Raw genomic sequence first — 12,355 nt, forward strand, 5'->3', positions numbered from 1 at the left:
ATCAAGAAATAAAAATCAACAAATAGCAATTAAAACCTTGATGTCTCCTATAGAGTATAATTATTTTTAATGTATCTTTTAAATTAACGAAGAGTAAGTTCTTTTATTTCTGTAGGTAAAAAGTTAAGAAAGTCTAATACTGCTATCATAACAAATTCAGTAAGACTTGCTGTATGAACAAAAACTGTTAATTAATTTGAAGCGACTTTTGAATAATCTCCAATTCTCTGTCTATTCCCCTTCACAAATGCCAAAAACTTCAAGATATAAAAGATCAAAACTGTTGGAATTCTATGCTTTAAAAAAATTGGTGATGCCTGTTCATAAACCTGGAGGAACTCAAAATGCATCACTGTCAGTAAGACGATTAACGTATTTGTTGATGATTAACATTGCTCTTATGGAACAACAATCAAGATGCCACCATTACAAAATGATGGCTTTAAATTCCTAGATGAGTTTTTTGATATTATGGTAAAATATATTGGCGATGATGAAGAGCAACATTCATTTTGTGCAGCAAATTGCCTTGATGATGTGATTGTACTGTGCCTCAATGTTACTTAAAGCTTATCTTAATGTGTAGCCAACTCAACTTGTAGTCAGCTTTATTTAAGTTTTCAGAGTACTTGTACACTACACATCGTACATAAAGACATCAAGGAAAAGCTTATTAAAAACTGTAAAGTTTTCTATCTAATAATACTAATTCTAAGACATTTTTTTTATGAATTTAGAATCAAGAAGTTCAAGAGTACGAAATATTCTGTTAAAGAATACTAGGCACAAACAATTACAAAGCATATTTGTGAGAAAAAAGTTTTATTTTGAAGTAAAGATTACAACAAAGATAACAAACAACACAATACTGTTACAAGTAAATAGCACCAATGCTCTTTTACTTCTCACTGTCTTCTAATTCATGTTTCCATGGAATGTTGAAGGCACTATTTATCAAATGTAATTTAAAATGTAATATGCCTTATATTTCAGTAAAATTGGTAAAACTATATTTAAATGCTTTAAAACAGCCACTCTACTAACGTCAAGAATTTGTTACGAAACAATGTATTATTAACAATTGCTACATGGCTAAGGTTATAGTTTTGTACGTTCTGTGACTTATGAACATAAAGTTACAACCTATTTGATAAACTTTACTTTGTTAATATTGATTGATCCAAGGTCAATTTATATGAAAACAACCAATATCTTTTTATGAAAATAAATAACAAAACAAATAAAATGGAGTTAAATAAGCTCTTGAGACTTTCCTAGGGCTGGGGAGTTCTGCGAAGGTATGACTTGCCAGACGGAAGATTGACATAAGATACTCCTTTCGGAAACAAGTCTCTTACTTCCTCTTCTTTCACAGTTGGCAGCACCATGACCTCCTCCCCTTGCTGAAACAAGATTATTTCTTCATGGAATTTATATTTCATGTTTTCCACACAGTACAATTTAAATTAATTGAAAATTGTGAGGATTCAGGTTTGTCAAGATTCAAATAATTGCCCATAAAACAAGGAAAAGAATAGCATTAGGACAAATTTTTTAAGTATTGTAAGTATAATAAGTGTGCAATTTCTATGACGATCCTGAATTTTACCTTATCATGCTAAAACAATCTTCCCATATACAGTAATGTAGAAAAATTACATAAAATGGGTATCATAAATGACAATCTTAATTATTGTACCTTATGACTAAAATTTCATTGATTTTATTTATAATGACATGTGTATTATATGCAAAATATGGGAACATTACTTTATTAAATAAGAATTAAAACAACTATATTAAAAAAAAAAAACCAAGTGATACATGTATGGTAAATGGTACTCTTTATGTTTACCAATACAACACAATACTCACTTTCCAATCTGCTGGAGTTGCCACTTTGTTGCCATCCGTTAACTGCAGGGCATCGACTACTCTTAGAATCTCACTGTACAGAAAATATAAGATAAGCAATAGAAATGATAATAGGCAACACAACTAAGTAATGAAGGCAATTTGTTAATATTTAATAAACATTGAAATCTTATCCATTCCTTATGCAGCAAACGTAACTCATGTAATCATTTACATAATTGAAGTTCTAATTATTATAAATGTGAAAATAATTTCTAACTGAGGACAATGTCACCCAATTTACAATTTACCCAATACCACCAAGTAAGGCTCTAATACTAGAATTCTACTGGCTTAATCCCCTAGCCAAGCTTTCTAATCTACTGTCTTTAGATAAACTGTTTTGTAAACTCCACAGACTATTATGGATATATATATATATATATATATATATATATATATTTGTTCACCATTTAACTGTAAATTAACAGGGCTGTTAGAATAACCTTTTGGACTGAAAATTCATTCATTTGTTGCTGAAAACTAAATATACCAGTAAACACATGTACGAGGTGTGTTAGAAAAATAATGAGACTGATTTCATACTAACCAAAGTTTTTATTATTTTCAAACAACAATGTTATCCCCTTCAAAGTAGTTTCCTTGGGCAGCTATACATCGGCGGAGTCGTCGTTCCCACTCTTGGTAGCAGCGCTGGAAGTCTTCAATTGGTATGGCTTTTAACTGGTCGGTCACAGTCTTTTGAATGTTCTCCAGAGTTCCAAAATGACGTCCTTTTAGGACATGTTTCAATTTCGTGAAAAGGAAAAAGTCACAAGGACTTAAATCAGGTGAATAGGGGGGTTGAGGAACAACAGTAATGCGTTTTGAGTTCAAAAATTCACAGATGGAAATGGCCGTGTGACATGGAGCATTGTCATGATGAAGCATCCACTTGTCTGCAATTTCCGGTCTCACACGGATCACTCTTTTCCTCAAATTTTCAAGGACACTTTTATAAAACACTTGGTTGACAGTTTGTCCTGGTGGAACAAATTCTTTGTGTACGATACCTTTCCTGTCAAAAAAAACAAATTAGCATGGTCTTGATCTTTGATTTGCTCATTCGACATTTCTTCGGCCGAGGAGATGACGAAGTGTGCCATTCTTTACTTTGCCGCTTTGTTTCAGGATCGTACTCAAATATCCAGGATTCATCACCAGTGATCACACAATTGAAGAATTCTTGGTCATTAGCAATCCTCTCAAGAAGATCAACGCACACATTTTTTCGATTGTCCTTCTGTTCAGTTGTGAGATTTTTCGGCACCAATTTGGCACAAACCTTTCGCATGTTCAAATCATCTGTCACAATTTGATGCACGGTGAAAGTGTTTAAATTTAGCTGTTCACTGATCATCTTTATTGTTAAACGACGGTCTGATCTCACAAGCGCCCTCACACGATCCATGTTTTCGTCCGTTCTTGAAGTCAAAGGTCTCCCTGAGCGAGGTTCATCTTCAACGTGTTCTCGGCCTTCCAAAAATGATTTGTGCCAGCGGAAAACTTGTGCTCTCGATAAGCACTGTTTCCCATAGACCTGTTTCAACTTTTCAAAAGTCACACTCGCGGATTCACCAAGTTTAGCACAAAACTTTATTGCACAACGTTGCTCTAAATTTCGATGCTCCATTTCTGTGACGCACAATTAAAACACAACTTTACTAATGGCGCTGTCAAAACTAATGTGTTAACTGTACGGAGTTGTAACTCGGACTGAGGAAGTGGAAGGGATAAATAAACAGGTTTAGCGTCAGCCGGTAGACACAACGTTGCCAGATCTCCCGCAGTGTTACCAATCTCATTACTTTTCTAACACACCTCGTATCTTGACGCCATTAAGAATTTCTAAGTTTCAGTAAATAAAGAATGTTTTGACGACAAAGGAAAATAAAATAATCACCAACATTGGATGAAAAAAGTAGAAATTTTAGGTCAAGAATCATACAAAAATAATTTATAAACACGAAACTGATTTATCTGATTATTTATTTAGATTCGTGTTGTTTTAAGCTATCGGTTTTTACTATAATAGGTTGTCATTGTGATGGCATAATGCCAAAATACATGATGATGTTTAAATTAGAAATAAAAATTAAATTAATAAGTTTATTTTTTCTAATCACTCCTTGCTGATATACAGGGTGTCCCACGAATAACCCAAAAAACTTCTCAGGTGGTTTCCTATTATCAGAATAATGAAAAAAGTTCATTTGAACATATGTCCGGAAATGCTTTGTTAGCGGGCTACGGCTAGCGAAAGATTTCACCCTATTTTTTAGGAAAGGACGGAAATAAAGCAAAACTGATATAATATGGCATAAAAATAGTTGTTAAATTTATTGGATTTCATGTAATATGAACTAAAAAATTTAAGTAATTACCGTATTCTGAGTATTTTGTATTCACAATTCTCCGTTAGCTGCTACGGACAATGAATGAGTGGACAAAATGAGACTTAAAGGAATTATTGAAATTAATCTAATTATGATTTTATTTTCTAAATTGGTTCATGTGACTAATTAATATAGCTTTGTTCATTTTAGCCTAGTTTGTTTGTTTCTTACTTAAATAAAATTATATTAGTTCTCAATTTGGAAATGACCCATAAACATATTTTAGAACTGCCCCTTGTAACTTTGAAGCTAAATTAAATGAATCTGTCCTTACTTAAAGTTCCGTCCAGTGGTAGCTGGGTAGAGCAAGGAAAGTCTCAGTCGCTTGAGTCGATCGATGATAAAGACTGCTCGGCAGGTGAGGGGAAGCCCGTCCTTGTCTCTCTCCATCGGGTCTAACATATCTAGCTGCACAGCCAACTCCCTGCGTTCATCATCGATTATTGGGAAGGGGAAGTCCCCTTGCACCATTGAGTAGCTCTTTATGTCCTAAAGAGCGTCACAAAAGTAGAGAGAGGTGAAAAAACAAATAATTCATTTTACGTGACCAGCAGTAGTCTACTTGAATTATTGCAACGTTAGACCATACAAACTTGTTTTGTAATGGTTTTTACCTTGGAGAGTAAAATACTGAATTACTCCCATAATTGCAGATGTTCTTCATTAATTAATAAAAAAAACATCCAATGTGTGTATATATATATATATATATATCTTTTTTTTAACATTTTCTTCATGCCACAAACAAATTTGTGACAGTTCCCAACTCGTTAATGTAATTATGTTACGTAAAACCATAACAAATATTGTACCGGAATTGAGTAAAAAATGTTTGACTTACCTCAATCCAGCTGTTATGGGAGCTGACGCTGTCACAAGACAACCCAATCACTTTGACATTTCTCTTCTGGAACTCGGGAACAAGTTTGGCAACCCTGCCCAGTTCGGTAGTGCAAACAGGAGTGAAGTCTGCAGGGTGTGAGAAAAGAATACCCCAACTAAAAACAATGAAATGCGTTTTATTCTTAAGTTAAGTAAATATATTTTCTTTACGATGCACTTTTATCAAACTTGGGTGCTAAATTTTTTTGTGTAATTATAATAGGAAGCTTACAGTTCATACTAATAAAAAATGCTTGACTTGGAATACTTTGAAATTTTATTACATTTAAAAAAAAAACACACAAAATATATATTATTTTAAATATTACTAAATGTTAATAAAAATACTACTTTTTTCAAATTGTTTATTTTTTGGATGAGGCCTTTCGAAACCAAAGGTTTCATCTTCAGGCAACTCCACAAATAAATATTTACACATTGTTTGTTACAATTAATATTAAAATAACATTCAAAAATTAAACTCTAGTCAAATTTAATTTTTCATACTGGCTGAAATTTTCCAAAATTTTTCTATTTAAAAACATTTTTACACCATATGTTATTTTAATATTAATTGTAACAAACAATGTGTAAATATTTATTTGTGGAGTTGCCTGAAGATGAAACCTTTGGTTTCGAAAGGCCTCGTCCAAAAAATAAACAATTTGGAAAAAGTTGTATTTTTATTAACATTTAGTAATATTTAAAGAATTTTCCAATTGCTCCAAGAGTCTACAATATGTTATTTTAGTAGTAGGTTAGGTTAGTTTGTTCAGTTCATGGATTATTAACAAATATACTTGATTCAGCTAGGTCTCAAATAGCGCTCCATTACAAAACAATTAAACACATATTTGAGGGTTAAGGCAATTTAAGGGGGATAGGGTTGAAGCATTTAGTTCACAGTGGATAAGTTGAGGGTGCTGGTTGTTGGATCCCCCATCCCTCAATTTATGATTCTGGTGAGCACATCATCATATGTCTTACTATATTGGCATGAGTATTCTGTGGCATTTAAGGATATATATTGGGCAATTAAAAGAAAAATTGTTGGTTTATAAGAAATAAGCAGAACCCTAGAGCCTAATATCATTTACTGAATGAAGACTATATTATATCTGATATTTTTAGACATACAAGTAGTAAAAAATTCAAAGACACGGTTGTGGCACTCGAACGGTTGAATTAGATACACTTAAAGAAGAGTTATATACTTCGCCATTGATCGATAAATCACATTTTTTGATAATAAAGTTATTGATTAATAAAACAGATTATTTAGGGCCAGCAGGCCGATTGTGGAAGTATATCCTTAATTGGTACTTTGGGATTATACCAATCACACCCAGACATAAATCGTTATTTGACATTTTGCTTCTAACTGATCACTAGAATAGCGTAGAACAATATTTCGTCAATATAAAACAGGAATTGTCTTATCACGAACCCCTCCCCATCCTCAGACAGAGGTCAAAGTCGAGCAGTCTAGTAGATAACGTGATTGCAGAGTCTCGCCGCCCTTTCAGCTGGTGCGTCGCTTTGTTGTAAAGGGTGATTTTTTTATTGGTGTGGTTTTTTAAGTTGGCACCACTATTAAACACAACAATTAAATTTGAATTAAAACAGTTGATCTTTGTTTATTATCTTATGTCATTTCGATATTTGTATTGTCTAGTGCGTATTATTGTATAGTAACCATGAACAGACTTACAAAAGAAGAGCGTTTGCGAATAGTGCAAATTTATTTTGAAAACCGCAGTTCAGTTCGGGCAACTTACCGAGCTCTTCGTCCGATTTACGGGACCTCATAATCGTCCATCAGAGTCAGGTGTTCGAGCTTTGGTTAATCGTTTTCGTAATACCCACACACTTGTTGACAAGCATCGGCAGAGACGCCGCACAGTAAGGACCGAAGAGGCTGTTGATGCTGTTGCTCATAGTGTTGAAGAGGATCCAAGTGGGTCGATTCGTCATCGTGCGCAGCAATTAGCGATCTGCTACTCAACTCTATGGAATATTTTACGGAAGGATCTACGCCTATATCCATACAAGATTCAGTTGGTGCAAGAACTGAAACGATTAGACTATCGCAAGCGTCTTGATTTCGTTGAATGGGCTCAACATAAGATAACACGTGACCCAGCTTTCGCAGGCAAGATTTTTTTCAGTGATGATGAGGCTCATTTCTGGTTATGCGGCTTTGTCAACAAACAGAATTGTCGGATTTGGAGTGATGAAAACCCGAAAGAATTTGTTGATATGCCCCCTTCATCCACAAAAACTTACCGTTTGGTGCGCCATTTGGGCAGGTGGTGTTATTGGCCCTTATTTTTTTTAAAGACAATGCTGGCCAGACTGTTACGGTAAATGGTCAACGCTATCGGGCAATGTTACGGGACTTTTTCTTTCCCTCAGCTAAACAAACTTGAAGTGGATTTAGAAAATGTCTGGTTCCAACAAGACGGCGCGACGTGCCACACGGCAAACGGACACAATTGGCCTCTTGGCAGAAACATTTGGTGAACGTATCATCTCATTTAGAGGTAGTGTCAACTGGCCCCCACGGTCGTGTGATATCACGCCAACAGACTACTTTCTGTGAGGATATGTTAAGTCTCAAGTATACGCTGACAAGCCACAAACTTTAAATGACTTGGAAGCTAACATTCGTCGAGTTATTGGCGGAATTCAACCACAGCTGCTGGAAAGAGTATTCGAAAATTGGACTTCTCGATTCGGCTTTCTACTACGCGAACGAAATGGAGCCCATATGCCAGAAATCATTTTTAAACGTTAATGTCATGACACTGTAGTTCAAATAAATGCATTTTTATGTCAATGCAGGTTGTTTTTCATTTTTTTTATTTAGTTTTAAAAACCGCACCAATAAAAAAATCACCCTTTATTTCCGTGTTTTACCCTACATTTCTTCCAAAACACAAAAATTCAACAAAAAAACAAACATTACCAAACAAAAACTAAACTCTTTATTGAAAAAACCACTCAAAACTTTTTTTTATTCTTGATCACACTCCGCCACCCCAAATGCAAGTGCCTCCGGCCATCAGCGCGGGCTTCGCCAGCTCCTTCGGTGCTGCCCCGCGCTGATGTCAACGAAAGAAAAACATCCCTCGAGATAGTACCTATCAGTAAAATATCAAATTTTGAGAGGGGCTGATCAGAAATATAAATTGAATTGTAATGGAAAGGCAATTATGTACCGTGCAAAAAACTTAAATAATCATATGATGCCGCGCGGCCTGCCGTAATCGGGATTCTCGAGAAAAATAAGATAACAGCGACAACAATACCGATTACAATACCTGGAAATGCTTGTAAGTTTGTAATTAAAGAGTTGTTTTTTTTCGTTCTAACATGTTTGTTTCTATAAATTTATATTTTTTGTGTTCTTCATACTGGTGTGGTCGGTATAATCCCAAAGTACCCCTTAATTTTATAAAAAAATAAATGAGTATTTAAGAAAAGTGATAACTCAGGTAATCTAGGAACTTGCCTATCCCCAAGCCAGTTGTGGAACTGAATCTTCCCCACAGTTGTATCAGCAGAAAAATCAGGGAACACCTCCCCAAGTTTTGGTTTAGCCATCTCTCTGTCTCTGAAATTGAAAATATAATTTTAGTATTGTGCAGAAAGCTTTGGATTACATGTATTAATACATAGAGGTGTAATTACTTATTTCATCTCTAATATTGAGAAACATCGTTTCAAGATGAGTTTATTATGCTAATGAAGTGGTAAACATTGAAATTCTACGTTTATGCATTATATTCATTGGGGTCTTCTATAAAGTAGGCTATAAAATAATGTTGGTCAGACCATTTAACATTTCAAAAGCTTACTAAACAATGAATTGCACACAACACGACTATGAAACCACAACTAACATTATAATAAAGGAAAAGTATTTGTATGCACTATCAAATGGTGAAAAAAACATAGGTTACAAGTAATTTTCTTACAGCCTGACATTTGTTACTTATCAAAAACAAAACAATGATCATGGGTTAAATTGTATAGTATTATTTATTAACTAGTTAGAAAATGCCAACCATAAACTTTGAAAATATTTCATGTCATTTTGATTATATTGATGTAGACCTGTATGAGTTATTTCAATATACTGGTATAAACTAAATAAAGTATATATTTTCACAAACTAAATACAATTAAGAATGTGATTTAGTTTTGTTTGCACATTTACCCTTTTGTACATCATGTCCAAATAGATATTTGGGCTGCAGTATAATAAGCGACCACCAACACAATTGAATCGACTATCAATTTGAAATATTGAAAATAAACATTTTACCTATAACTTAGATATTTATAGTTAATTGCCAGTTGTTATTTACCAGAATAATAATAATGTTGAAAATGAAATTAATTCAATAAATAAAAATATTTATGTACTGAGTATGGTAGTAACATCAGCAAGACAATAGTGATGAACATGCGATTTTGGTCTCAAAATGTATTTTTAAACATTGAACAGTGTTCATGTTGAACATGGTGGTGATCCATTCAAGCATTTTGTAAATGCTGAGACATATTAATCCCGTAAAGTAATTGAAAGTACTACACTGCTCAAATGTAGTATAGGCCTTAATAAAGTTTAATTATTTTGTATAATCTTAATTACATACATTTCTTTTATATATAAAAATATAGCTTCACTATAATACAATTTTAAAGCGTATAACATAATTTAAAACATATTACCAGGTAATATAAATTTCCATAAAAAAGTGCTCTGTTACTAGTTTTAAAATGTTACTGGTATAAAAATAAAACTTTTTGAGCCACAGTATAAGAAGCGACCACCAACACACTGGAATGAACTATTGATTAGAAATATCTACACTATCTAGAAATGTATTTTTAAACATTGAACAACTGTTTTCAGGGGTAGGGTATGATAAGCGGACCCGGTTTTTTATATTGAAGAATGTAATCATCAATGCCTAATATTTGCATCTCAAATCCTAGACTATCGATCGATATAAAAGTGTCTATAGTCCTCAATAACAATCATACGTTTTAAATTAAAATATGAATTTAACATTTACAGTGATCAAACAAATTATTATAACCAAAATTAGAAAAACTGAAGACGACCATATTTGCTCCTCTCACAGTTACAGTTGTTTCTTTCCCACAAATTTCACATAATGGGTTTTTCGGTAAGAGTCCAACATGTTGAAGCCACAAAAAATACATCTTAGGCCTATCATCTTTCAAAGCAATGTCCTGTAGTTTTCTAAAATTTACTGCCATTTTTAATAATCAAATGTTACTTATGTAAAGTTGAAATATTACCTTACCTGTATTATTTGAAAGTGTTTACAGCTGTTGATATAGATTATTTAAGTTAATCGTTCAAAATAATTAATTAGTATCGATTTATTATATCGATGGTTATGATTAATTAATATCGTTTGCCAATTTCGATATAAAAAACCGGGTCCGCTTATCGTACCCTACCCGTTTTCAGTATTTTTAGGTAGTCATGAATATTGATGATTAGATAATTATTATTCGATTGTGGTGGTGGCCACATAGTATACTGTAGCCATCGCCATTTATTATCGTTTTTTATTCTGTAGATGTTGGATATTTCCAAACTTTAACTTACTAGCTTTAAATTCCAAAACATTTTTCAGGCAACATCCCTCCACTGCTTTGTTATTATATTTTTGTAAATCTCAATATTGCACAAAATCTTACAATAATACATGTAATAATTAATATAATCAATTTCTAGATTTTCCACCAAATATGATAAATATAGTGTATTGGGCATTTTATAAATTTAGATTTAAAGCTATGTAGCTGCCAGCTTCAGGGTTATAAAGTGTAGAAGTAAACTTATATAGATAACTTGTTTAGCTAATTTTGTACAGTAAGGTAATCAAAATATGACAAAATAAGTAGCTGTGTATTAAAAATACAAAAATGTTAAAAGTACAACTGAGATTAGTCTACATGTAGTATAAGTAAAAGGCCGGCTTTATAGTTCATTAATAACAAATCTAATAACTAATAATAGTTGTCTCTTATTGGGATTGTTGTGAAAAATATAACATTACCCTACATTTATACTATTTAAACGATATTGATAAATAAATTTACCGTTCAGATAACAAATAAGAACTCTCCTATAGCAATTCTAACCTCAAACGGTTCAGATCCCACCACAACAAAACGGAGAACTACGGTCCACTATCCAGACAGAACAGAACAGTGAGATTAGAACAAATTGACAACCTGTTTTCAACTGCGGTTAGCAACCATAGAGTAAAGAATGTCTGCAACTGCCACTACCAACGTATGACTCGAAAGAAACCACCAACGATTAATCATACAACGAGGATATAATAAAATTTAAAAAAAAGTACAAATATGATTAAGATAAAATGTTTCTATTTGTTTTTTGTTAGCCTAGTTAAATGGTAGTGTTGCAAAAAATTTCAGAATTTCCTGCTAAAACCATATGTGGAACCACCCCAAATGGAAATATATGTGTTTGCTAAGCGTACATACACCACTAGCTACATTATACACCAGTGTACACTTATATTATCTTTGTTTACTTAGCAAACCAATAATACAAGATCTTTCAAAACTGTTATCAAAACCCTTAATCTAAAAATGTATTATTTTTTCTGATTTTACCAGATTGGTTTTAAAATAATGTTTATAGGGTTACGTAATCAGTTTTGAGATAATACAAAACTTTAAAGTTGCACGTTCATTTTAAGAAAACTAAAAAAAAGAAATATTGGTCAGAAAAGAACAAAGATGATGATTCTTCGCCTCAGAGGTTATAACGGTCCTAAATGCCATAACTAATCTGTAATGTGTCGACGTACGAGAACTCTAAGGCCAAAGTCATACACATTTTTACAGTAAACTGGATTTTTCGGCGTAGCCATTACCACTCAATGTCATTATTGCCGTCCGCCATAAAACCAGTTCCAGTCATACATTTAAATCACTTTCGTTAACTGCGCCTGTAATTTGTTTTTGGCATTTCAGTGTACTCGGAAGTTAGTTTTTTACGTTTTGCTTCTATTGGGCGGATATATGTTTTCAATTTTGCTCTCTCCCACTTGCACTAATAATCCTGTATCAAATATTCGATC

General features: G+C 33.1%; 1 protein-coding gene across 4 annotated transcripts; it reads right to left on the reverse strand.

Annotated features, from left to right (window-relative positions):
• Positions 1 to 805: 805 nt before the first annotated feature.
• LOC124364960 (peroxiredoxin-6) lies at positions 806 to 11,487 on the reverse strand. Of its 4 annotated transcripts, none has more exons than XM_046820810.1 (6): positions 11,343 to 11,487; positions 8,707 to 8,808; positions 5,152 to 5,308; positions 4,585 to 4,799; positions 1,876 to 1,948; positions 806 to 1,403 (listed from the first exon to the last, which is right to left on the reverse strand). In XM_046820810.1, exons 2-6 carry the CDS (start codon positions 8,796 to 8,798, stop codon positions 1,275 to 1,277), a joined length of 666 nt encoding a protein of 221 aa, XP_046676766.1. In that variant the 5' UTR covers positions 8,799 to 8,808; positions 11,343 to 11,487; the 3' UTR covers positions 806 to 1,274. The 4 variants fall into 4 exon arrangements, with proteins under 4 accessions (XP_046676766.1, XP_046676765.1, XP_046676768.1 ...); XM_046820809.1 differs by having other exon boundaries at positions 8,707 to 8,814; positions 11,343 to 11,465; XM_046820812.1 differs by having other exon boundaries at positions 11,385 to 11,460.
• Positions 11,488 to 12,355: the final 868 nt, after the last annotated feature.

Source organism: Homalodisca vitripennis, chromosome 6 (genome assembly GCF_021130785.1).
Source record: "Homalodisca vitripennis isolate AUS2020 chromosome 6, UT_GWSS_2.1, whole genome shotgun sequence".
NCBI classification, from domain to species: Eukaryota; Metazoa; Arthropoda; class Insecta; order Hemiptera; family Cicadellidae; genus Homalodisca; species Homalodisca vitripennis.